This window comes from Carcharodon carcharias, chromosome 31 (genome assembly GCF_017639515.1).
Source record: "Carcharodon carcharias isolate sCarCar2 chromosome 31, sCarCar2.pri, whole genome shotgun sequence".
Classification (NCBI taxonomy): Eukaryota; Metazoa; Chordata; class Chondrichthyes; order Lamniformes; family Lamnidae; genus Carcharodon; species Carcharodon carcharias.
This window is the reverse complement of record NC_054497.1, coordinates 24,155,056-24,182,555: the sequence shown is the minus strand read 5'-3', so window position 1 is coordinate 24,182,555 and position 27,500 is coordinate 24,155,056. Positions and strand designations below refer to the sequence as shown.

At 42.6% G+C, this 27,500-nt stretch overlaps 1 protein-coding gene across 4 annotated transcripts in view; it reads left to right on the top strand.

Annotated features, from left to right (window-relative positions):
- LOC121271655 (ubinuclein-2-like) overlaps positions 1 to 27,500 on the top strand; it is a 77,455-nt gene that overhangs the window by 22,638 nt on the left and 27,317 nt on the right. For 3 of the 4 annotated variants that reach the window (XR_005941744.1, XM_041177768.1, XM_041177767.1), the window contains 6 exons: positions 1,046 to 1,553; positions 9,685 to 9,755; positions 10,228 to 10,357; positions 12,141 to 12,259; positions 17,059 to 17,172; positions 25,155 to 25,298. Coding sequence is in view for 3 of the 4 variants with exons in the window: in XM_041177768.1 (XP_041033702.1) it covers positions 1,046 to 1,553; positions 9,685 to 9,755; positions 10,228 to 10,357; positions 12,141 to 12,259; positions 17,059 to 17,172; positions 25,155 to 25,298 (1,086 nt within the window). In the remaining variant the exon portion in view is untranslated. The remainder of the gene's footprint in view (positions 1 to 1,045; positions 1,554 to 9,684; positions 9,756 to 10,227; positions 10,358 to 12,140; positions 12,260 to 17,058; positions 17,173 to 25,154; positions 25,299 to 27,500) is intronic. The other variant, XM_041177769.1, reaches the window with a different exon arrangement.

Below are 27,500 nucleotides of genomic sequence, written 5' to 3'. Positions count from 1 at the left end.
GATCCTGATTAGGTAACCCCTCAGGCTTCTCATTTCTCAAGAAGACAACCACTGATAGTTATAACATGTCAATTCTGGTTATCATAAGTGTTGATGTTCTTCACTCTGCTGCTGGACAACAAATCTGCCTGGCGTTTTTTTAAAAAGCTTCTACTTTTTTCTAATCTGTCCATCCCCTCACCACCCCACCCACCCTTCTCAATCGGGAGAAATTGATTCAAGTGCCAGTTTTGTGGTCTGACAACCTGTTGTATATTGTAAAATAAATACACGGTGAAGCTCACTATCTAGAAAAAAGCTGGGAGCTTAGTTGTGTTTCATGGTAATTACTTAGTGAGGTCACTGTCAGAACATTGCTCGTTCTATAACTCCATGCCCCCATGATTTTGTCAGTAAACCATGAATTATCGACATGTCATCTTGCCTGATTTTATTTTTAAAAATCATTCTTGGGATGTTGCATGGCTGGCCAGGCTGTCATTACCGAACCCTAAAATAAAAACAAAAAACTGCTGATGCTGGAAATCTGAAATATAAACAGAAAATGCTAGAAAAACTCAGCAGGTCTGGCAGCATCTGTGGAGAGAGAAACAGAATTATGTTTTGAGTCCATATGACTCTTCAGAGCTCTGAAGAAGAGTCATGCTTGCTCAGAACATTAACTCTGTTTCTCTCTCCACAGATGCAGCCAGTCCTGCGGAGCTTTTCCAACATTTTCTGTTTTTATTACCAAAGCCTAGCTCCCCCGAGAAGTTGGTGAAACAGTTTGATACAATTGAGTGTCCTGCTATTTCACAGGACAGGTTAAGAGTCCATCACATTGCTGTGGGACTGGAGTCACTTGTAGGCCAGACCGGGCAGGTTTCCTTCCTTAAAGGACACCAGTGAGTCACTTTTACTGATGCAAGCTTTTTAATTCCGCTTTTTAAAGCTTGAATTGAAATTCTCAAATTGCTGTGGTGGAATTTGAACTTGTTCTCTGGATTATTAGCCCTCTAACGCAACCACTATTCTACTCCGTAAACATCTCTCTGCTCTCTTTCAGAGTGGTGGCCCTCAACGCTGACAAACATAAAAAGAAGCGGAAAAATCACAGTGACGCCTTGTCGTTGGCTGAAATGCTCAAAAAGTTCCAGAAGGAGAAAGAAGCCATGAAGAAGCAGGAAATCACCTTGAAACCTCCACCCTCCTCTCAGGTCGCTGAGCAGGCTGCAAAGAACTCTGGCTGTTCCGAAATCAGCCTGACCGCCTCTGACCAGGTCTTTGCAATTCTAGGGAACTCCAACGAGAATGACCTTCTTCAGGAAGCCGCCAATGCCATGGAGTTGCTTGGGGACCTGGACATAGATAAGCTGCTGGCGGAGACGCCAAGCGGAAGCCCAGCCTCTGAAACTGAGGAAAATAGCAATACCGCAATGTCCTCAAGCTTCACCTTCCTGGCCCAGAGCCAGAAGCAAGTGTCTGAGTTGCCAGTGGGGTTACCTGCCCAGCTTGAGAAACGGATCCATGATCTTAAGGCACTATGCGCTGTACATTCAAACAACGAAACCTATGTAAGTACATTAGAAAATCATGAAGTGGCATTTGGAAAGATAAGTTCCGTTTTCCAGCATTTATTCTCAGCTCTAAAGATGCTGCTCTTCCTGAGGTCAGTAACGTAAGGGTAGTAAAGCATCTAGGGAACAGTGACCAGAACACTCTTTGGTTTGACCTTTTTTCAAAAGAAGTGGAGAAGGAGCAGTCAAAAGTGTTGAGTGGGAGCGGGGTAAGGGAAAGGGATTCCAGTTCAATTGGGAGAGAAATGGGAAGCAAAAATTAGGAAGTAAGCATTTGATAGACCCATCCACGTCTTTCCCCAAGCACTTATTTCTTAAGTTGTTCAACCATGTATTTTGTCACAGCTGAACTCAATCCTGTCCACCATTCAAACAGGAATGATTGGAGAGTAATCGGGAGTGGGAGCCCTGTCTGATTTGATTTTTCCTTCCCTCCCCTGTCCCACTCCCTTTCAAAGGGTATGAGGCCAGTTGTAAGCCAGCTAATACAGTACAGAGTCTGAGTGGTCTGGGTGCCCCAGTGCCTTTACACACATGGCTTTTGGAGGGACCCTTTTTCATTTTCCCTTTGCCTTCTTGGAGTCGCCACATACCACCTCGGTGTGCCCGCAGCCCTCTTGCACTTCACCAGATGTTGTTCACATGCAGATCTGAATGGTGAATATTGGCACACTATTGAAATAGTATGAACCCTGTCCTTGTGTGCTGAACAGCATCACCTCCCAAGTTCCACTCCAACTTCCCTTCCTGACTTGGACATCTGTTGCCGGTCCTTCATTGTCACTGAGTTAAAATCATGGAATTCTTTCTCCTCCCACCCCTGACCTTGATGGTAGCGCCTTTAACATAGAAAGATGTTCCAAGGTGCTTCATGGAGATGTAAAAGAAAGGATATGAAATGAAGTGACTGAAAGCTTGGTCAAAGAGATGAATTTTAAGGAGGGTCTTAAAGGGGGAGAGGGAATTTTGAGCACATTTTTGAAATTCCAATCAAGAGATAAGGCATGGATAAGGCTATAATAAGTAGATGGGCTAAGGTAGGAATGGAGATGAGCGATGTTAGAGGTGGAAGCAGGCAGTCTTGATGATGGAGTGGATAACTGGTTGGGAGCTCATCATGGGATCAAATAGGATGCCAAAGCTACAAACAATCTGGTTCAGCTTCAGATAGTGGCTGACTGGGAGGAGGACATTGGAGTGGACTGACTCAGGGGCAAGAATGCTGAGATGAATGAGTGACAGCACTGACTGTAGCATGCTGAGCCCGTAGCATGTTTTTGCAAACCAGTGTGAACTCAGGGCATTGAGTGGATCTGTTTTGAGAGACCATTGCACAGCTGCTCTGTAATTGGTACCACTGCAACACAACCGACACAAGTCCTGTCCGCCGGTGCAATCTTGCAGAGGGTGTCACTGCATTGTGATCAGAAACAGGAACCCGTGCTGAATTTATTATAGTTTCTTTGACCAGTTTTGTCCAATACATTAGCCAAATGTGGTGAATTGGGAATCCTGACATGATGAATTACATTTCATTTTAGCAACTATGATTGGTAGACACCGTCATTGGGCATGCGATCTCAACTCGTACGCATGTTATGTGTGTGTGTATGTATTTTAACCTTCTTTATGCATTATGCATATTGAACTGGCAACACGAAAAGCAAAGTGTACAAGTATTTTTTTAATTGTTAGAAGTGCCTCGGATACTGAAAGGTGGCAGAAGTATGCGCGTATACATATAAAGTGCATTTGTTTGCATAATGTGTGCGTCATAGAATCATATAGCCTAGAAGGTGGGCATTCAGTCCATCTTGTCTGCACCAAATCTCTGAAAGAGCCGTTAGTCCCATTCTCTGCACTTTTCTATTAGCCTGCAAATTTTTCCTTTTTAAGTATGTACCCAGTTCTCCTTTGAAATTTACTATTGAATCGGCTTCTGCTTCCACTGCCACTACCCTTTCAGGCAACACATTCCAAATTATCATAACTCTATATAAAGACAATTCTCATTTTCCTCCCACACCCTCTTTTTTTTGCCAATTATCTTAAACCTCCTGGTTACCAACCCTTTTGCTGGTGAAAACATTTTCTCTCTATCTCTCCTTCTCAAAACCCCTCATAATTAGCACTTCTATTAAATCTCCCCTTGCCTTTCTCTGCTCGGAGGAGAATAACCCCAGCTTTTCCAGTCTCTCTACGTAACTGAATTCTCTCATCCCTTGTTCCATGCTGGTAAATCTTATCTGTACCCTCTCTGATGCCTTGATATCCTCCCTAAAGTGTGGTGCCCAGATTTGGGCACAATATTCTTGCTGAGGTCTGACCAGTGATTTACAAAGGCTTACTATCACTTCCTTTCTTCCCAACTCTGTGACTGTATTTATAAGGCCATAACAGAAAGCGAACAAACCACTGTGGTTCATTTTCAAAGGGATAGGATTGAGAAGTAGAGGAGTAATCTTAAACTTATATGAAACTTCAGTTAGAACACAGTTGGGAGTATTGTGAATAGTCCTGGTCTCCAAATTATAAAAATAATATTGAAGCACTGGAGATGGTACAAAAAAAGATTTATTAGGATGATATCCAGAAATGAGAAGTCATACCCAACAAGAAATATTGAACAAGCTGGGGTGCTTTACTCTAGAAGAGAGAAGACCAAGGGGTGACCTAATCAAGACCTTTAAGGTTACGAAAGAGTTTGATAGGGAAGATTTTCTACTTGTGGGAGAGTCCAGAACAAGGGAGCATGAATATAAGATGGTGACTAATCAAGCCAGTTGGGGACTCAGAAGAAACTTCTTTACCCAGAACGTGATTCAAATGTAAAACTCACTACAAGAAGGAGTGATTGTGTTGAATAGGATTGATGCATTTAAGGGGAATCTCCATAAACACAGGATGGAAAAAACAATGAAAGTTATGTTGATGGAGTTAGGTGAAGCTGGGGGACAAGGCAGAGGAGGTTCATGTGGAACATAAATGCCAGCTTGGGCCTGTTTCTGTGCTGTAAATACCATGCAATAAAGTCAGGCTTCCTGTTTGCTATTTTAACAGCTGCGTCTCAGGCATTTTCAACGAAATTTAATGCATGTGACTAAAATAGTGTTGCTGTCTTCACACCTGTGGCTAGTCAGCAATTGCCATTAGACAACACTGTCTTACTGCAGAAAAGTTGTGGACACTCAGCCCACTTAGTTGCCTGCCTGAGAAGTGCTGAATCAACATTAACGCCAAGCCTTCTAGTCTGAAAGGCCTAGTGCTCTGCAGACAATGTATTTGAACTTATGGAGAAGTAGAGAGTAATAATAAAAGGATTGCAAGAAACCTGAAGGACTTGAATATTCACAAAGTAGCAGGTAGAACTGATCAAGAATGTTTAGATGGAAGCGCTGGCAGCATCTTCCTTTTGGATCTCTTCCAGTGCAGGGGCAGTGAACGAAAATGGGAAAAAAGCTGACAGGTCTCTTTTTAAAAAAGGCTAAAATAAGAGACCTGCCATGGGATCAACATGGCACAGAAGGAGGCCATTTGGCCAATTACGTCCATGCGGCTCTCAATAGAGCAACACAGTCAGCCCCAATCTCCCACTGTATCCTCGTAGCCCTGCAAGTTTATTTTTCTCGTGTCTATCCAGTTTCCTTTTGAAATTATTGATCATCTCCACTTCCACCAACTAGTGGGAAGAGTATTCTTCCTCACGTTTCCCCCCACTCCAGTATCTCTTGTCCAAAACCTTCAATCTGTGACCCATTGGCTTGACTTCCATAGCGAGGATGATGTTGTGCATTTATAATAAAGGAACAAATTAAAGTATAAGAGTAAAAATAAACATTGCAACATATTGTGGGTTTATTAAAGTTGGATCATAGTTAACAGATTAACTGAGGATCTTTGTGGATGTAACTGACTTGGATGATGGTTACGTGGTCATTGTTGTGTATTTTAGCTTTCAAAAGGCATTTGACAAAATTGCTGTGTAGCAGACTGGCTGAAGTTCTTGGAACAAACGAGGATGTATAGATTCAATAATCAGATAAGGGGCAGAGTTGTTTAGTATTTGTGTTGGAAACAGAAAAAGGCTGTCAGCCCTGTGCATGCTTGCTCCTGTCCCTTGCCTGATCTTCTCGCATCCCAACCTTTTCACCCCCTACTTCTTAGGAGAGGAAGAATTCCAGACACCAGCCTATCCTGGAAGACTTTTTGAAAAGTTCCTTTGTGATTCCTCATGAATGATCAGGCAATCCCCTGATGTGCTCAAATCCACTAGTCATTATGCAGGATGATTCACTATGATCAGCTGTTCTATCTAGGACTCCCATCAACTACCTTTAAAAGACTTTCCCCCTGCCCCTACCAGATGTCACCAAACCTTTTTGGATAGTCAACCAAATTTCCTTTCCTAATTTACATGAACCCCCTAGTTCAACCTGGCTACATCACCTCGAACATACTAACACCAGCATCTCAACAACCCTGGGTTTGGGGAAAATAATAAGGCAAGGTTACCTGTTCCTCATTGCTGCTGGGAAACAGCTGTGTATGGTTATTGGATGAGGATGGAATCTTCCATGATGCCTCACATAGTTGATTGGTCCACAAACGCTTAGTACACACATGAAAAATGGCCATCTGTGACGTCAACCATGGAACTGTACTTCAGCAAGAATCAACACCTGAGAAGAGAGGGACAAAGCATCAAAGTTTAGGGCAGCTGTTGCAGATTAAGAAAACATTAGTTGATAGTAAATTTAAAGATTGAGAGTCCATGGCATGGTATTGACGTCCTATAAAGCTGTACTGAGACCACTCAATTATAGTCACTGAAGCACAGCTTGGACACATCTTTGGGACTTTCTTGGAAAAGTGTGAAGGACAATATGATCTCCTATCTCCAACCATAAAGTGCTAAATCAGTTGAAGCTTGTGGCAGAGCTTCTAGGGATTCAGCAGAATAGCTTCCAATATCCCATGCAGAAAGTCCAAAACCAAGGTGGATTTGCAGGATATGGTTACAGTGAGAGAGGGCTCCTGCCCTGAATTGCCCCAGCGAGACTCATTTCTTTCCCAAAACATCTTAACACAAAGATTTGCATTAAAAAATTGAGATATATTACTCGTATATGTTTTATAATGACACCACCTTACCAATTATATTCTGTAGTGATATACTGTCCATTACATCCCAAAACAGGGGTGTATGTGTGTGTTCTCTAATGATGTACTGTGCAATACCTGTGGCAGCATGGATTATTTTTATTCTTTATGTGATGTGGGCGTTGTTGCCCATCCCTAATTGTCCTTGAGAAAGTGCTGGTGAGACATTGCCTTAAACTGCTGCAGTCCATGTAGTGTAGGCGCAATCACAGAGGTGCTTGGAAAGGAGATCCAAGATTTTGATCCAGTGGCAATGAAAGGATGGCGATATAGTTCCAAGTCAGGATGGTTTGTTGCTTGGAGGGGAACTTGCAGTTGGTGGTTTTCCCATGCATTTGCTGCCTATGTCCTTCAAGGAGGTGGAGGTCATGGGTTTGGAAGCTGCTTTCGAAGGAACCTTGGTGAGTTGCTACAGTGCATTTTGTACATAGTATACACTGCTGCAGTTGCACGTTTATGTTGAATGGAGTGAATGTTGAGGTTGGAGGATGGGGTACCGATCAAGTGGACTGCTTTGTCCTTGATGGTGTCGAGCTTCTTGAATATTGTTGGGGATGAACTTGTCCAGGCAAGTGGAGAGTATTCCATCTTGTGCCTTGTAGTTGGAGGACAGGCTTTGAGGAGTCAGGTGGTGAGTTACTCACCTCAATTCCCAGCCTCTCACCTGTTCTAGCAGCAGTATTTATATGGCTAGTCCAGTTCAGTTTCTGGTCAATGGTAGCCTCCAGAATGTTGATAGAGGGGATTCAGTGAGGATAATGCTATTGAATGTCAAGGAGAGATAGTTAGATTTTTTTCTTATTGGAGATGGTCATTGCCTGACACTTGTGTGGCATGACTTATCAGTCCAGGCCTGAATGTTGTCCAGCTTTTTCTGCATGTGGACACTGATGCTTTAGTATCTGAAGAGTTGCGAACGGTGGTGAATATTGTTGAATATCAGTGAACATCCCCACTTCTGACCTTATGATGGAGGTCACTGATGAAGCAGCTTAAAATGGTTGGGCCTAGGACACCATCCTGAGGAACTCCTGCAGCAATGCCCTACTGCTGAGATGATTGACCTCCAACACCCACAGCGATCTTCCTTTGTGTTAGGTATAACCCTAGCCAATAGAGAGTTTTACCCCTGATTCCCATTAACTTCAATTTTGTCAAGGCTCCTTGATGCCACTTTTGGTCAAATGCTGTCTGGATGTTAAGGGCAGTCACTCTCACCTCACCTCTGTAATTGAGCTCTTTTATCCATGTTTGGACCAAGGCTGTAATGAGGTCAGGAGCCAAGTGGCTCTGGCAGTACCTAAGCTGAGCATCAGTTGAGCAGGTTATTGTTGTGTAAGTACTGCTTGATAGCACTGTCGATGACACCTTCCATTACTTTGTTGATAATCAAGAGTAGACTGTTGGGGTGGTAATTGGATTTGTCTTGCTTTTTGTGGACAGGACATACCTAGGCAATTTTCCTCATTGTCGAGTAGATGCCAGTGTTGTAGCTGCTAAGGGCAATTTGTTCTTTGTATTTGTTAAAAATCATGTTTAACTAAGTCTCTTGAGTTTTTTTTTTGAAGAGGTAACAAAGGGTTAATGAGGGTAATGCTGTTGGTGTGGTGTACATGGACTTCCAAAAGACATTTGATAAAGAACTACAAAACTGGACTCATGAGCAAAGTTAGAGTTCATGGAATAAAGGGAGCAGTGGCAACATGGAAATAAAATTGGCTGAGTGACAAGAAACAAGGAGTAGCGGTTAACGGCTATTTTATAGATTCAAGGGAGATTTGTAGTGGAGTTCCCCAGGGTTTAGTGTTAGGACCCAGCTCTTCCTGATATATATCAATGACCTAGGCCTTGGTGTATGGGGCGCAATTTCAAAATTTGCAGATGATACTAAACCTAGAAATATTGTGAACTGTGAGGAAGATAGTGTAGAGCTACAAAGGGACATGGTTGGTGGAATGAGTGGACAAATGGCAGTTAAAATTTAATACAGAGAAGCGTGGAGTGATTCATTTTGGTAGGAAGAACACGGAGAGACAACATAAAATAAAGGGTACAATTCTAAAGTGGGTGCGGGAGCAAAGGGACCTGCATAAATGATTGAAAGACATTGAATCATTGAAGGTTGAGGGAGCAGTTAATAAAGCATATAGCGTACCAGGCATTATAAATAGAGACATCGAGCACAAAAGTAAGGAAGTTATGTTAAACCTGTATAAAACACTGTTTCAGCCTCAACTGTAGTATTGCATACAGTTTTGAGCACCACACTTTGGGATGGATGTGAAGGCATTAAAGAGACACAAAAGATTCTTGAGGATGCTTCCAGGGATGAGGAACTTCAGTTATGTAGGAAGAATGGCAAAGTTAGGACTGTTCTCCTTGGTGAAGAGAGGGTTGAGAAGAAATTTAATAGAGGTATTCGAAATCATGAGAAGCCTGGACAGAGTAGATGGGGAGAAACTGTTCCCATTGGCATTTGGATCGAGAACCAGATCGAGAGTTTAGGTAATTGACAAAAGAAGCAAGGCAACATGACTAGTGGTTGATAGTGTGACATGACCACACAGCTAGTGGTTAGGATCTGGAATGTAGCCCGAAAGTGTGGTGAAGGCAAATTCAATCAAGACATTCAAAAGAGAATTAGATTATTATCTGAAAAAGAAATGTGCGCGGGGCCAGGGGAAAGGTGGAGAAGTGGTACGAGGTGAATTGCTCCTTCAGAAAGCCAGCACAGACACAACGGGCTGAATGACAACCTTTGTTGTAACGTTCTATATATTTTACAGTGATGTACTTAACTGTATTTTACTCAGTACAACACTTGCATATACACAGTTTATCATTCCACATACATTCCACCATGATTCACTGGACAGGCCCTATTCTAACTGAGTGACTTGGAGCGCTTATACCCAGGTGTGATTATATTCAAGGCCGTACCTTTAATACTGTTACTGTGTTTACCCAGGCTAGCAAGGTCCCTGAAGGGGAAGGAAAGAAGAAATTCTTCACCCCGGATATTAACACCATCCTTCTGGAGTAAGTAGTCTGCTTTCTTTAGATTTCCAAGATCAAGGATAAGACCTGTGCTTATGCAATTTTGTAAGAAAAATGGATGGAGTATAATCCCCAAAGCAATGGATAAACTCTAGGCATGATCTGTTTGAATGGCAGAACAGGCTAGAGGGGCTGAATGGTCTTATTCCGTTTTGATGAAAGCATAAAAGATGGTAATAGGCGAAACTGAGAATGAATATAAGGTTGTTCATTGACTGAATGATGACTTCCTCCTTCCCTGCTTGCACTCAAAGTGACAAATTCAGTGCATGTGATCTCCTAAAGTGCATGGCAGCACACTGACATTGTGTGACAAGGCTGCAGGATGTTTTTCAAGTTCCAGTTTTCAAAAGGAAGAGAGAGCAGTGATGGTGGGGGTTTATATTGTAAGCTTTGTCATTGATAACTTGTTGCTAATAGTAGCGTCTGCCTGTCCATCTGTCTGTCTGCACAGCATTGAGCTACAAATGCAGGAGTTGAATGTGACACTGCGTTCAGGAGTGTATGGTTTCCTGGCCTCCTTCCTGCCTTGCAGCAAGGACACGCTAATGAAACGTCTGAAGAAACTACATCTCAACGAGCAGGTAAAAAGAACTCAAGAGCTAGTGTACAGAATTTGTGTTCTCTCTTTCCACACACGGGACTTGTCTTGTGTAGACCTCTGGCCCATTAAAATGCTCAGAGGGATATAAACGGGGCAAGGATAGTATATCAATCATACTGGCCAGCAGGTTCCAGCTTTGATTCCCAGTCTTGCTGAGGTGATGACTCTCAGTCTAAGCAACAGTAAGGGCGTTTTAATTGGCCTCTGGCGGTCAAGGAAAGAGACTTCAAGCTTACCAAGATCTGACCCCTTCCTTTTTCTCATTCTCAGTGCGTTGTTAGCAAGGAGCATAGCTGAGTATCTGTCCTAAGCTGCCCTGTGTCCCAGCAGCAGGTGCATACAATCCCTTGATCATCAACCACAGCGGAGGCTATAGAGGCCCGTATAATACACAGATGTCTTAGGGAGCTAAAAAGAGCCACTTCCGCCTCCCACTGTGTACTAGGGAGGGGGTGAATGGCTGAGTGTAGCTGTGATTTATGCTGTGTTGCAGTTTCACAAAGGGTGGCCAGCTTTCTGTCTCCATGCAACAATCAGTTGCTGAATATTGAGCCCGATGGGTTACATAGAACATTGAGCGCCACTGCTAAATTAAAATTTCACCAACATTTAGTAAAATGTTGAAGCACAAATCTTGCCTCTTCTACCTCTTAATGTAAGTTATGGATCAATGTAGAATTCTTTCATCAGTGAAGTAGTTGCAATCAGAACAGCCCATTCCTGACCATTAGATCTGTGAAATTCAAATGCAGGAACCAAGCAGAGGAAGAGATGTTTCACTCAGGACTTAACAGGCTACGTAGGTGGAGCTCCCAAGCCATAAAGGCTGTCAATTGGACTTCCCAGCGTTATCTACAAAATTTTAAAATGCACTTCCCACCTGCAAAACCTTACTATCCCTCAATGTCGCTCTTAAGTTGCCTTTACCCATTATAAATTCCCATGCCTGCATTCATTGTGGAATTTTCCTGTGTAAACTTGTCATGCTATAATAACATCCTTCCCCTGTGGTGGTGCTGTAGGGCCAAAGGTTTGCATCTCCCAGCTACTTGGGCTATGTTGGAAAGAAATTCTGATGCACCAAATAGCTCAAGTCTGCTTTGTAAATTACCATAAGTTTTGTTCTTTAATTGTAAGTGAAATAAGAGTACTATCTAAGTATAAAGTGTATGATTTTAAAATGGGATGGATTATGTCTGCACACCCTGGTCCATTTATCATCTCTTGGCCCTGCTAAATTTGATGACTACATATGATCTCCGTGTGCAACACCAAAAGGAGATCAACTATTACACAGAGTAAAACATTTTACTCCATGGCACAGTGTGTAGCACTCTTTCTTCTGAGTCAGATGGCTGTTGATTCAGAGACGAACATATAACCTAGGCTGACACTGCAGTGCAGTACTTGCTGCACTGTCAGAGACGTTGTGTTAAAATAAGAGATTAAACCAAGGCCTCATCTGCCCTCTCAGGTAACATGAAAAATCCCATGGTGCTATTCAGAAAAGAACAGAGTTCACCCCAGTATCTTGACCAATATTTATTCCTCGGTCAACATCACCAAAACAGATCATTATTACTTTGCTATTTGTGGGAGCTTGCTGTGCACAAATTGGCTCCCACACTTCATACATTACAACAGTAACTACACTTCAAAATGACTTCATTGGCTCTGAAGTGTTTGGGGCATCCTGAAGTTATGAGAGACGCTGTAGAAATGCGAGTTATTTTCTTTTCTCAATGCCTGTGTTGCCTTCCCAGGACGAGCGGTTACGGGATCCGACACAGAAGCTGAAGGAAGCAGTGGCAAATGTGATGCCAGCTCAGCTGATAAAATACCAGGAAGAACTGCAAGCACATACGCAGGCCCGGTTTGCCAAGTATGTGTACTCCTCAGCCCTCTTTTCCAATTGTTTTCTTCCAAGTGCTCTCCCAGACTCAAGTACTAGACCAGAAAAGTCATGGTGAATGATGTGCTAGGGTTCATTGGCTTGCCCTGAGGTATTTTTCTCTTGTACTTTTTAGATAAAAAAGTACTAAAATTTAGATCAACATAGCACCCTGGAGTTACAGCGCTCTCTGTTAAATTGTTAAAGCACAACTTCAGACCTATGGTTCTTTGTGTTATATGACAGCACTGTAAAGGGAGACAAATGTTTCTCCACAGGGAAAATTGTAAGGGGAATCATTCTGGGCTCAGTCCTACACTGTCCAAATAGCCAATTACAAACAGACAATTGTGAAACTGTCTAGAGAAAACCACACTTAGCATTGAGTCATCAGGATCAACAGATGATGAAGTTGGTCTAGCAGCAACAACTTTTATTTATATAGTGCCTGTAATGTAGTAAAATGTCACAAGTCATTTCATGATAGCATCTATCAGATAAGATTTGACACTAAACCACATAAGGAGATACAGGGACAGGTGACCAAAGCTTGGTCAAAGAGTTTAAAGAAGAGACTAGAGGAAGAGAGAGAGAGAGGTGAAGGGGTATAGGGTGGAAATCCTAGTGTTTAGAGTTTAGGTAGCAGAGGCACAGCAGCCGGTGGTTGATGACTATCGGAGCTACGCTAGAACGTAGAATTGGAGGAGCACAGAGGTTGCTGGGCTGGAGGAGAATGATAGTGTAGAATTTGAGTATTGCTGAAAAAAGAGACATCTTGTCAGAGCTTTTCATCTTGCACTCGTCAGGAAAGATTTGCAAGAATACCAAATCTCAAAAGGAACAACAATTTATACTGCATGAGAAGAGGGTGCTGCTTGATTTGCAAATGGACTCTGATTGGTAGAGGCGTTGCCATGGAGAATGCACAAATGGGGAAGAGTGAGGGCATGGAAGGATTTGAAAACAACGTTGGGAATTTTAAAACTGAGGCATTACCAGACTAAGGGTCTGGCGATCAATGTAAATTAGCATGTACAGGGGTGATGGGTCACAGGACTTGGTGTGAGTTAGACTTCAGGCAGCAGGGTTTTGGATGAGCTCGTTTACGGAAGGTGGTAGATTGGAGGTTGACCAGGACAACATTGGAATAGTAAAGTCTGGAGTTAACAAAGACATGGATGAAGGTTTCAGTTGCAGGTGGGCCAAGGGAGGCAATGTTGTTGAAGTGGAAATAGGCATCATTGGTGATAAATCAGCAGATATTAGCTGGGGCAGCCGATGAGGTATTATCATTGACCTGGACAACCCTGAATGCAGGATGAAGGAAATCACCCCGGGGCACATGTCACTTCAGTAATGCTAGAGAATGGACATGGTGAAGAAAGGATCAGGCAGTGGTGAGCAAGCTGCAAACACACAGTCTGACAAGTTGTGGCTTCAAACCTGCCCTTCAGGTGAGGCAAAGGCAATCATTGCAGGCAGAGATTTCCTTTCACCTTGGGGGAGGTTAATGTCAATCAGCGCCATATGCACTGGGAGCTCCCCACAGCACCAGGACCAAGGATGTTAACAATCACTTCTACAAGCGTTGAAAAGCAAATATACAAGTGTAAAATTGTGCTGCATTTCCTAGTAGAGAGCTCAGTGTCATACAGGATGGAGATTCTTAACACAAGTTCTGATGGCAACCTTTTTCCAATCACTTTCTGTCACTTAGTCACATAGCAACAGGAGTAAGCCACTCAGTATCAAATCAGTTTACCTACAGGTGCTCGATATCCCTTGCTATCCTGACACAACAGTATCTGTCTCAGTTTTGAAAGCTCCAATTGACCACCAGTATCCACTGCCCGTTGGGGGAGAGCGAGTTCCATATTTCTGCTACCCTTGGCGTGCGAAAGTGTTTCTTGATTTCATTTCTGAATGGTATAGGTTTAATTTTAAGGTTGCAGTTAGGGCACAGCTGATGATAAATGCTGAGTTGTCCAAATCCCAAAGGGAAACTTGAAACAGCTGCCAAAACAGTTTTTGTAATTTGTATAATATGAGGAGAGATTTTGAAATCAGGGAATGATGTCCCTGGCTATTTGTGATTATTTTATAGTAGAGTAAACGTTTATTAAAAGAATAAAGTAAAAAATCGCAGTTATACTTAAACACAAGAATGGCTTCACACTTTAAAACAGTTTCACAAGACCTTAACTACCCTCAGAGCTGACCTCCCCCTTTTCTGTTCAACAACTATCCTTATAGATTTTAAAATCTATAGAATTCCAGTAATTTTTAACCACACAGTGCCTTTTTTCTTGGGGTGTCTTCTGAGGCTGACAGCAACTGGTTCTCCCAGTCTGGCCTTTTCACACTGTCTTATGGGAGGTCTGACCAGCTATCCTGCTGTCTTCTGGGAAATTTAAACAGCTACCCCCTCACATAGGCTTCAGTATTTCCTTAAATGCATTCCTTCCCTTTGATTTCTCTATTGTCTCAACCAATCTCTTTAGAAATGCTTTCTTCTCAGACTTGATTAGACTCTTCTTTACTTTAGCTCTTAAGTTTTTAAAAAAAAATAAACTTACCCTACCTTTACCTTATTTACTTACATATTTTTACAACATGCATGTATCCCCCTTTGAAAGCAACTCAGTTCAAAACTACTGCTGTCATTGTTTAATGTAAAACTCTGATTGAAGTTCCTCTTGGTTCGTTAACATATCAAAACCACTTCTATAAAAACAAAAAATTGCAGATGCTGGAAATCCAAAACAAAAACAGAATTACCTGGAAAAACTCAGCAGGTCTGGCAGCATCGGCGGAGAAGAAAAGAGTTGACGTTTCGGGTCCTCATGACCCTTCGACAGAACTAGGTAAATCCCAGGAAGGGGTGAATTATAAGCTGGTTTAAGGTGATGGGGGGGTGGGGTTGGGTGGGGGGAGAGAAGTGGAGGGGGGTGGTGTGGTTGTAGGCAAAAGCAGTGATAGAAGCAGATCATCAAAAGATGTCACAGACAGCAGAACAAAAGAACACATAGGTGTCAAAGTTGGTGATATTATCTAAACGAATGCGCTAATCAAGAATGGATGGTAGGGCGCTCAAGGTATAGCTCTAGTGGGGGTGGGGGGAACATACAAGATTTAAAAATATTTTAAAATAATGGAAATAGGTGGGAAAAAGAAAAATCTATATAATTTATTGGAAAAAAAACAAAAGGAAAGGGGAAGAAACAGAAAGGGGGTGGGGATGGGGATGGAGGAGGGAGGTCAAGACCTGAAGTTCAACAACTTCAGGTCTTGACCTCCCTCCTCCATCCCCACCCCCTTTCTGTTTCTTCCCCTTTTGTTTTTCTTCCATTAAATTATATAGATTTTTCTTTTTCCCACCTATTTCCATTATTTTTAAATCTTGTATGCTCCCCCCACCCCCACTAGAGCTATACCTTGAGTGCCCTACCATCCATTCTTAATTAGCACATTCGTTTAGATAATATCACCAACTTTGACACCTATGTGTTCTTTTGTTCTGCTGTCTGTGACATCTTTTGATGATCTTCTATCGCTTTTGCCTACAACCACACCATCCCCCTCCACTTCTCTCCCCCCACCCAACCCTCCCCCCACCACCTTAAACCAGCTTATATTTCACCCCTTCCTGGGATTTACCTAGTTCTGTCAAAGGGTCATGAGGACTCGAAACGTCAACTCTTTTCTTCTCCGCCGATGCTGCCAGACCTGCTGAGTTTTTCCAGGTAATTCTGTTTTTGTTTTCAAAACCACTTCTTACTGTTGGTTTTAGACTCTTGCAGTCACTCTGGCTTTTACTCCAACTACCATATTTACACCCCCAACAGCCTGTTTTCCAGTACACAAGAATAACAGGGTTATTAACGGAAGAAAAATATTACAATTTTTTGTTTTCTTTACATCGCTGTCACTTGATCTGGATTCCTCCACCAGTGGTTTCTCTGTATCTACCCTATCAAATACGTTTAACGTTTTAAACTTAACAATCAGATCACTCCTCAATCTTCTCTACTTGAGGGAATACAAGACAGTTTTATTCATCTTATCATTTTAAAGACCTCTATTACATCATTCCACAATCTTTTAAGCTCAGTGGAATACAAGCCAAGTTTATGCACCTTTGTTAATGTAATACTTACCAGTGAAATTGTATTGCATCCCCTTCAAGGCTGATAAAACTTTCCTGTTGGTTCAGTGCCCAGAACTGAATGCAGTTTCCACATGGGGCGTGACCAAAGCACTGTGCAACTGAACCACAGTTTCTTCCCCATTGTATTTCAGTCCCTTGAGATAAAGGCCACCATTCTGTTAGTCTTTTTGGTTACATTTTTGTACCTGTGCAGTAACTTATGTAATTTGTGTATCTGGACCCTTAAACCCCTTTTCTCCTGGTTTGTTACAGAGTGTTAGTATGTGGCCATTGCAGGTGTTAGTTTGTGGCCAGGGAGCTGTGGTGATTTACTGGAATGGGGTGGGGGCACGGGGGTGATGCATGGGTTCTCTCCGGACTATTTAATTTTTATTTGATTGCATTGCAGCATGCCAGATGCACATGCTGACTGCACAAGCCCAGCACACTCCTGTCCTGCTCCCTGTGAGGGTCAGAGCCATTGGTCACAGTCAGTATCTGCACCTGGGGATATTAGAGAGCATGGGTAGCAACAGCAGCTGTTTCTAGATCTAAGGGAGAAAGGGCGGTGGCGGGCCGTTGGTGGGTGCGAAGGGCAGATGTCAGTTTCCAGCTCCTCCTCTCATACTGAGTGTCTTTTCAGAATGGCGTCCGAAGAGGACCGAGACAAAAATGCCTCTGAAGAGGAAGATGACGATAAGCCAGGCCGAAGAGTCATGGGACCACGGAAAAAGTTTCTTTGGAATGATTACGTCAGGTAAGAATTTCACAAGCTGAGGGCATCCCTCCAGGGAGCATTTTTAAAAATTGTCCCTTGGGTTTTTCCTCAGTGTCTTTATTGACCCTTAAATTAGCCAAATAGCTTTGTCCTTCCTGCCACTCTTTTGAGATTTCAAAATAAAATCGTATTAAATACTTTAGTTCCACCTGTTATCTCTTTTTAGTATCTCTTTTTCTTTGCCTTCTCTGTCTTGTCTCCTTATTTTAATTTTTGTCAGCTTGGCTCAGTTGGTAAAACCCTGTGCTCTTTGTCAGTAGGTACGTGGGCTCAAGCTTTGTAACCTGAGCACACGTGACAGAGCACACGTGACAGGGCAGTGCTGAGGGAGTGCTGCATTGGCAGAAGTACTGTCTTTCAGGTGAGAAGTTAAACCAAGGCCCTGTTTGCCTGGACATATACAATCCCATTCCACTATTTGAAGAAGAACATGAAGCACTCTGTGTCCTGACCAACATATATCCTAAAAGCAGCACTACCTGATTAATTGGCCATTTGTTGATTTGCTGTTTAGAGATTTTGCTCTGCACAAATCAGCTGTTACTTAACAGCAGTAACTTTATCATCGGCTGTAAAATACCTCAGCTTATCCTCAGTAGCTAAGAACATAAGAAATAGGAGCAAGTTTGACCATTCAGCCTTTCTAACATGCTGCACCATTCAATAAAATCATGCCTGATTTCCTACCTCAACTCTACCTTCCCCGCACTATTCTCATGCTCCTTAATTCCCTTTGCCTAAAGATGTGTTGATATCTACTTTGAATATACTTAATACCTGAGCATCCACTGCTCTCTGGGTAGAGAATTCCAAAAGATTCACAACCCTTTGAGTGAAGAAATTTCTCCTTACTCAGTCCTAAATAACTGAGCCCTTATTCTAAGACTGTAACCACATGTTCTAGATTCTTAGCTTGGGGAAACGTCTTCCCAGCATTTACCAGGTCAAGCCCCTTAAGAATTGTATATGTTTCAACCAAGTTCACCTCTCGCTATCTTAATTCTGGAAATTAAGTCCCAATCTACTCAACCTCCTTATAGGATGTAATAAGGTGCTTATTCACTTATTCTATTTCTTCCTTTTATTATCTGTTTTACTCCTAATTTCCTTTATTTGTTAGTTACTGATTAACACACCCTCTGGCAGTGCTATATTCTGGACCTGGAACCCCTATCTGTTAAAGCCATCTCCTGATTTAGAGCACCCGTGGAGAAGTTGATTGATGAGAGTTTGGCCCGGTTGCAGCACTGCAGCCAACCACTGAAACACTGACTTCTCTTTCCCCAGATTGCACATGTGTAAATATTGTTTGAGAGAAGGATTGAGTTTGGGTTGTGATGCAACCTACAGCTTATTGGTGCTCACTGTGTAAGCTCACACATGACTAACAATTAGCTGGACCCTGTGACTAACAGTTACTTGGACCCCATGACAAGGTCATTGAACAGTATGCAAGAAAAAAAAACAGGTTGTTTGTGATATTTAGTAGTCTGTTTATTCAGATTTTCTAAAATGCTACCTGCCCTTTTGATATTCTGTACTAAATATTAAGTACATGACATCTCATTGACACAGGCACGCTAGGCTGCCTCCTGTGGTGTTAATGTTCAGTGATTCTAATTTTTCTCTTTGTGTCCTTTAATTTTATCTCTTCACCCATTCACAATGCCTAACACACAACCGAGTCCTTCATATCCTGATTTACAGCTGATTGCAGGAGTGGTAAAAAAGAGATTGTTACTAGCCAACTTAATTGATTTGGTGCAAATTTAGAGTTTTTACAAAAATTACCAGGTTCTTCTTAAGGTTGGCTACTCACCACCTTTTGTGAACTAACATGTATCTACACTATTTTAATATTAATATACACATTTCCTGCCTAAGAAGCCTCACTTCCTGTTTCTGCATGCTGTAATTTCATCCACCAATGAGTGGACACAGTGTAGTTCCCCAGCTTTGCATCTCCCAGCTCTATCTGCACTGTGGATAAACCCAACTCCAACCAATTTTATTTCCCAAATTGTTCTAAGCTTTATTATTCAGCTATAAATAATCAAAAATCAAATTATATTGAAAATAAACCGAATATATGCTTTAAGATGGGACTGAATTACATTGGTGTGAGCTGAGCCTCACTCTTGCCTCCGAGTGGACTGGTGGCACATACGTTTGCAGCAGGAGTTAGTGGATAGGGATAAGAAGCAAAGTTCTTGGCTGATTATTCCCACTCGCAAAGGGTATTTAGGCTAAGTCTCCCACTTAGGTGAATATATTTTGCTTTGAAACACTCACTTTTCCAGAACCAGTTTATCCAATTCAGGGCTGCAAGGAATCGGAACCTATCCCGACAGGCAATGGACGCTAGGCAGGGTACAACCAGGATGGGATGCCAGTCCATCAACAGGGCACACACTAACACACGCGTGTGCTAACACACACACTCTCTCCCTCTAAGGGGCGATTTAACTGTAGCCAATTCACCAGGTGGGAGGAAACCAGAGCACCCCGCAGAAACCCATGCGGACACCTGAGGTCAGAATTGAACCCAGGCCCCTGGAGCTGTGAGGCATCAGCGCTAACCACTGCGCCACCTGTGCTTTGAAACGATTAGACTTAAATGTAACTATTTTCCAACTCCTTTGTGTAGAAAATTGGGCAAAAATCCCCAAATATGACAAACTGAAGGGCCAGTTCAGACCATTGAACGGTGATATGACCAAGGTGTTTAAAATGCTGAAAGGATTTAATAGTGTGGGAACAGAGGCACGAACCCCTCTGGAGGAGAGAGTCCAGAACAATGGGATACAATCTTAAAATTAGAGCTAGACCATTTAGGAGTGAAATCAGCAAATACTTTTCTCACAAATCTGGAACTGTCAATGCTGGGTGTTAACTGGATCCATGCCGGTTGATAAAGTTAAAACTAAGACACAGCAAGCTTCTTTGCTGGAGAGAGTTTATTAACTTAGCTAACAGTCAATACTGCTTCCACCCCCGGTGTCCCAGTTATTGGTGTCCAAATACCCATCACCTGTTTAACAATGTAATTGCCATTTAAACCTTAATGTAATTTGCATTAAACCTTATCAATGTCATTAATAAGACATTGACATTGAAGAGCAATTCAATTTTTTAAGGCTTTAATCAGTAGGTTTGTGTTGGTCAAGGATAAGTTGACGTGCAGATGAACCATGACCTCACTGAGTGATAGAATAGGCTTGGAGGAACCCAATGGTCTCCTAATGTTCCTAAAATACAAGATAACATTTTGAGTATGTACCCTTCATTTCCTGCGCACAGTTTTTAAAAAACCTTTCTCTTTTAGCTTGCTGGTAATTCTCTTACATGAACACCAACCAATGAAGCTCTTGTCTTTGTCATTATTTCTGTTTGAGTCATTCTTGCTCTGCACATTCACTCTTCTCCCTTTTCCTTTGAGTCTATGTCTTTGTATTTGTAAAACCCATGTTTAAAGCCTTATCTCCTTATTCAACACAAGTCTCCCACTTCTACACAGATCCTCTTGTGGATTCCCTCTCGATCACCGATATCTCTGAGTTGTTCACCTCTACTGTTCTTGGCGCCTTGTCAGATCTTGCCCCCAGCATGAAGCAAAGCATGCACACCCTTGGTAAAGGGCCGTGCCGTGCATCAGAAACATCATAGAACCATACAGCACAGAAGGAGGGCATTCAGCCCATCATGGCAGTGTTGGCTCTTTGAAAAAACTCTCCAATTATCCCCACTGCCCCTGCTCTTTCCCCATAGCCCCAGTACAGAGGCTGACTGATCAAAAGTGTATTTTCAGCAAATTGTGCTTTTGTTGCAGCTGACACAATGTGTTCAACTCAGTGGAGTAGAGAGGAACTGATGAGCTGCATAACCATGTTATGAAAGTGACTCTTGAGCATTTTTGTTTAGGAAGGTGCAGCTACAGCCGTTGAAGGAAGATATCTGGAACGACAAAGTGCTTCCTGTTAATGGGTTCAGTCTGCCAAACATCCACCCGATCCCTATGGGTCATGGGCTACAAAATCCTACACTTTGGAACAAATTGTTCATCCTGGGTAGCAAGGATGGTGTTGGAAGCTGTTACTGTTCTGAGATTTGGGTTATGACGTATTTTATCAAATCAGTGTGGGTGGAACTTTACTCCACAGCTGTGGTTCCTTAGGTCGCCCTCTTGTCTCTGAGTCAGAAGGTTACATATGAACGTATGAATGAAGAGCAGGAATAGGCCACTAGGCCCCTCAAGCCTGCTCCGCCGTTCAATAAGATCATGGCTGACCTGATTGTAACCTCAACCCCACATTCCTACCTATCTCTAATAACCTTTCACCCCCTTGTTAATCAAGAATCTATCTAGCTCTACCTTAAAAATATTCAAAGATTCTGTATTTCCACCACCTTTCCAGGAAGAGAGTTCCAAAGACTCACAACCCTCATCTCTGCCTTAAATGAGTGACCCTTATTTTCAAACAGTGACCCCTTGTTCTAGATTCTCCCACAAGAAGAAGCATCCTCTCCACATGCACCCTGTCAGGGGACCTCAGGATCTTAAAGATTCAGTCAAGTCACCTCTTACTCTTCTAAATTTTAGTAGATATAATCCTAACCTGTCCAACCTTTACTCATAAGACAACCCTCCCATTCCAGGTATTAGTCTGGTAAGCCTCCTCTGACCTGCTTCTAATGCATTTACATCTTTCCTTAATTAAGGAGACCAGTACTGTACACAATACTCCAGATGTGGTCTCGCCAATGCCCTGTACAGCTGAAATATACTACTTTTGCAATCAATTCCCCTCCCAATAAACAATAACATTCTATTAGCTAATTACTTGCTATATCTGCATACCAGCCTTCTGTGATTCATGCACTAGGGCACCCAGATCCCTCTGAATCTGAGCTGTTCAATCTCTCACCATTTAGATAATAAGTTTTTTTTATTCTTCCTGCCAAAGAGGTTGTGGGTTCAAGGCCCACTCCAGCAACTTGACCAAAAAAATCCAGGCTGACAATCCAGTGCAGTACTGATGGGGTACTGCAATGCCTGAAGTGCCATCCTTCAGCTGAGATGTTGCACTGAGGTCACGACTGCCCCTCAGGTGGGCACAGAATGCCCCATGGCACTATTCAAAGAAGCACAAGGAGTTCTCCCTGGTGTCCTGGCCAATCGACATCATTAAAACAGATTATCTGGTCATTATCTCATTGCTGTTTTTGGGAACATGCTGTGTTCCCTACATTGCAATAGTGATTACACTTCAAAAATGCTTCATTGGTTTTGGGAGGTCATGAAAGGCGCTATTATAAATGCAATTTCTTTCTTATTTCTTCTCTCTGACGAGCACTTCATGAATGCCTATGATTTTCTGCCTCAAGTTTTCTGCTAGCTATTTTTGGTCACTTGTACTTTTTTTCCAACTGCCTCTTCCTCTGATGCTGCTGAGAGTCGCTGGCTACAGTTTTTCGGATGCAAGAAGCCATTCAGTGCCACTCGATGAGTCACATTAGAGGCTGGACTGTGAGCATTAGCAAGGTTTTCCAACTATGGTAACAGCTCTTCCCACCCATATACCTGACCTCCTCAACACTCTCTCCAACAGAGACCCTCTGGATCATGATTGGGCACCCAGGCCCAAGAGAACATCACTAAAATCAGCTAATACACAATCCAATGAATTATTCTGATCTGTAAGCTCTGTACCACACCATGTGGTAAAGTTGAGCCACAGGGGAGAATGGTAGAACTGTCACAATATTGGCTAGTGGTTAAAAAGAATGAGACACCCTGCCTTATGGATGACCACAGTTATTGGCAGAGTGTGACTAGGTAAAAAAACTCATTTCATATTATATACTTTTTTGTAAATTTATAAAATCATACAGTGCAGAATCAGACCATTCGGCCAATCATACCTGTGTCTGCACTTTTTCTTTTCAAGAATATATCCAGTTCTGTTCTGAAATATAATATTGAATCTGCTTCCACCATCCTTTTTGGTACTGCATTCCAGATCATAGCAACCTGCTATGTTTACAAAGGAAAATTCTCCATGTCTCCCACCTGCGCTTCTCATGCCTGTTATTTTCAATCTCTGTCCCCGGTTACTGATCCTCCTGCCAGCGGAAACAGTTTTTACCTTCTTATTCTTAATCAAACTCATTCATAAATTAGAAACAAGAATAAAAATACCTGGAAAAACTCAGCAGGTCTGACAGCATCTGCGGAGAGGAACACAGTTAACATTTTGAGTCCGTATGACTTCAACAGAACTAAGGAAAAATAGAAAAGAGGTGAAATATAAGCTGGTTTAAGTGGGGAGGGGGGGTGGGACAGGTAGAGCTGGATATTCATTCATAAATTAGTACCTCTACTAATTCCTCCATAACCTCCTCTGCTCTAAGGAGAATAATCCCAGCTTTTCTCGTTTCGCTACACAACTGAAGCCCCTTATCTCTGTTAGTAAATCTTCTCTGCACCCTAAGGCCTTGATGTCCTTCCTCAAATGTGATGCCTTGAGTTGGATGCAATTCTCCAGCTGACCGTTGATTTTTAAAGACATAACTTCCTTGCTTTTCACTTGTTCAGCCGCCTTCAAGGATTTCTCTATCTTTACAATTGTTGCAGCTATGTTTGGCATCAGAGAGAATGTTATTCAGGGGTTTATACTCTAATAATTGGTAACAAGATTTGTCTATAACTGGCTGGATACCTGTTGATATAAAGTGAGGTTATACTCCATAACGGATAAAGGCACCTCCCAGGGTAGCATTAAAGCAGGATAGACATCCTGGATTTCATAAAAGCAAAAAACTGCAGATGCTGGAAATCCAAAACAAAAATAAAAATACCTGGAAAAACTCAGCTGGTCTGACAGCATCTGCGGAGAGGAACACAGTTAACGTTTTGAGTCCATATGACTCTTCAACAGAACTAAGGAAAAATAGAAGAGAGGTGAAATATAAGCTGGTTTAAGTGGGGGGTGGGACAAGTAGAGCTGGATAGAAGGCCAGCAATAGGTGGAGATTGCCAAAAGAATTCATAGACATAAGGACAAAGGTGTTGAAGGTGCTGATACTATCTAAGGAATGTGCTAATAGGTACATTAAGGGTAGAAAGCAGGACGAGCAAGGTACAGATAGCCCTAGTGGGGTGGGGTGGGGGGAAGGGATCGAAATAGGCTAAAAGGTAGAGATAAAACAATGGATGGAAATACATTTAAAAATAATGGAAATAGTTGGGTAAAGAAAAACCTATATAAATTATTGGAAGAAAGGGGGTGGGGATGGAGGAGAGAGTTCATGATCTAAAATTGTTGAACTCAATATTCAGTTCAGAAGGCTGTAAAGTGCCTTGTCGGAAGATTTGGTGCTATTCCTCCAGTTTGCATTGAGCTTCACTAGGGCTATCCTGCTCATCCTGCTTTCTACCCTTAATGTCCCTATTAGCACATTCTTTAGATAATATCAGCACCTTAAACACCTCTCTGTCCTTTTGTCTGTGACATCTTTTGGCAATCTCCACCTGTCGCTGGCCTATCTAGCTCTGCTTGTCCCACCCCGCCCCTCCTTAAACCATCTTATATTTCACCTGTTTTTCCTTAGTTCTGTTGAAGAGCCATTCATACTCAAAACGTTAACCGTGTTCCTCTCCGCAGATGCTGTCAGACCTGCTGAGTTTTTCCAGGTATTTTTATTTTTATCCTGGATTTCATTCTCACTCTGTGCTAGGTTAGGTGACTGGCTGGCCGTATACGTTCTCATGTGAATTGCCACTTAGTGTCGAGGGTGACTTGTCAATCCACTGGATCGGTACAACAGCCACAGGCCACACCTTCAGGCAAGGAAAGTAGGAACTTGCGATAAAGAGGGTGGAGAGAATTAATAGTGCAAGATAATTGACCCAGAAAGTGTGCAAACTCTGACAACACTCCGTTTATCATTGCCATAATCAGGGACCTACTGTGTAACCTGGTGAAGATAAAACTGGGATGTTACGAACTGGAGCAAAACAAATCACAGTCAGCAGAGGATTATCTGAAGGCTTTTATGGAGACTGAGGTGAAACCTATCTGGCCCAAAGGCTGGATGCAAGCACGGTAAGATGGGCTGCCTTTTATATTCCTCCACATCTTTTGAAGAGTAACAAATGATTCGCACAGTGACGAGTTTCTGCAGATTAGTTTCAGTCATTGAGCACTGTATTCCTTTCTGATTGCGTTTTATTCATCCATATTTTCCCCAATTTAAGTATGGCCTTTTCTACAATGGCAGCACAGTTGTTCAGAGGGCTGATCATTTCTGTGAGCATGGGGGTAGTGTCTCTTCCCCCACTGAGGTAAAACCATTCGATGGGAAAAAGGAATTGTGTACTTTGTGAACAGTTGCACAGAGGCTATTGACCTAGCCTGCAAGGCAGGACTGAGGAGAAGCTGCTGTCTCTCCACATGGTCTGAATCTGCTCGCCATGGTTCCTTCTCTCCGCCCCTCACAATCTGGCTCAAATTGGAAGAGATCCACTGGGTGAAATATTATTTAAGATGGAGTTCCCCAGTCCAGCAGCCAGACATCCTTCCATTTTTCCAGCTAGATATCCCTGCATTTCTCCAGTTGGCACTGCCTTGAGCTATGGGCACATTTGCCCAAGTCAGCCTTCTTCATACACAAGCTAAGACAGCTTGTCAGCAGGATAATCGACTGTGAAAAGCATTGCAGCTTTACTCAATCCTGCCCTCACTCGCCGTGCACTTTCCAGCAAGGGGCACTGACTAGTGCTTAGTGCATGGATCCCATTTCAAGCTGCATCAGCCAAGGCTCAGTGGATAGCACTCTGTGTCACAAAGCTTCTGAGTCACAAAGCTGTGGGTTCAAGTCCCACTCCAGAGACTTGAGCTCATATTCTAGGAAACTCCAGTGTTGCATTGAGGGAGTGCTGTACTGTTGGAGGTGCTGCCTTTTGGGTGAGATGTTAAACTGAGGCCCTGTCTGCACACTCAGGCGGATGTAAACTATCCCATGGCACTATTTTGAAGAAGAGAGTTCTCCACAGTGTCCTCTGCTTTTGAATAGCCCATTTGTAAGAAGGAAGACCTGGGCCAGTGCTTACCCTCCTCAGTGTCTTCCCCGAGCTTAGCCCGTTTAAAGTGTTGTACATTGGCGAGCATATTGCCTCAATAATTCACAGTCACTTAACTTACAACTTCTGAGCATCCTCTACTTGAGCTGGGTAGCTTTGTAAAACTGGCAACATGTGTAGCGTGAAATCAAGTCAGCATTGGACATGCAATTTCAGAAACAGGATCCATGCCCTATGGTGTGTCATCAGAACAGCAGTAAAAGTATTTGGTCACATATTGAGAACCTTAAGAGGTGGCAGACCATACCTGAGGAGGTTATTTAAGAGGCTACAGTAGTGGCACAGGGTTGTTGACATAGCGGCTTGCGCACAGGCATCAACACTCTCACCTCCAGCTCTCCACCCCACCCCCTCAGAAGTTGCTAAAGAATTGCTGGTTAGACTTTGTGTCTGCAGTTCCCCAAGTGATGTGCTCCTGCTCACCTCAGTTGGACATCCAGGTGAGTTGGTGAAGGAAGAGGAAATATACAAGTCAAATCCTGCACTTGCTGCTTCCATGAAATTTGGGCAGATGGTTGAAGCAGCATCATGGGAACTCCAGCCCCACCTTTAGCCTAAAAACACAGGTGCTGACAACACCTGAAATGAATCATAGACTTTTACAAAACACTTTGACCTAATAATCCCATTCTGTTCCCCTTTCTCCATATCCCTGAAATATTTCTTTTTCAAGTATGTATCTAATTCACTTTTGAAAGTTACCATTGAATCTGCTTCCACTGTCCTTTGAAGCTGCACGTTCCAGATCATCATAACTCACTAAATAAAACAAACCAATCTTCCCACCTTCCCTCTATTTCTTTTGCCAGTTATTTTAAGTCTGTCTTCTGATTACCTCCCCTCCAGCCAGTAGGAAACTTTTCTCCCTGTCTACCTCATCATTTTGGAGAATAATAAGACTTTTTTTCCTTATAGAGACAGGTAGTTTTAAAATCCAAAATCCACATCAGGGCTTAGCTCAAAGCAACATTCTCTGCCTTGTCAACTGTAGGCCTCCAGCCCCCACAGCTCTTAATGCGCAACAATGGGAAGTAAAGAAAATTGGGGCACAGAAGTCAGGGGTCTCTGTTTGAACATTGCTCCACCGGGATCGCAATCTTCAAGATAACAGTGCAAAATAAAAGCTTCTAACTGTTATAGAGCCTGCCAGAGGGGCACTCAGAGC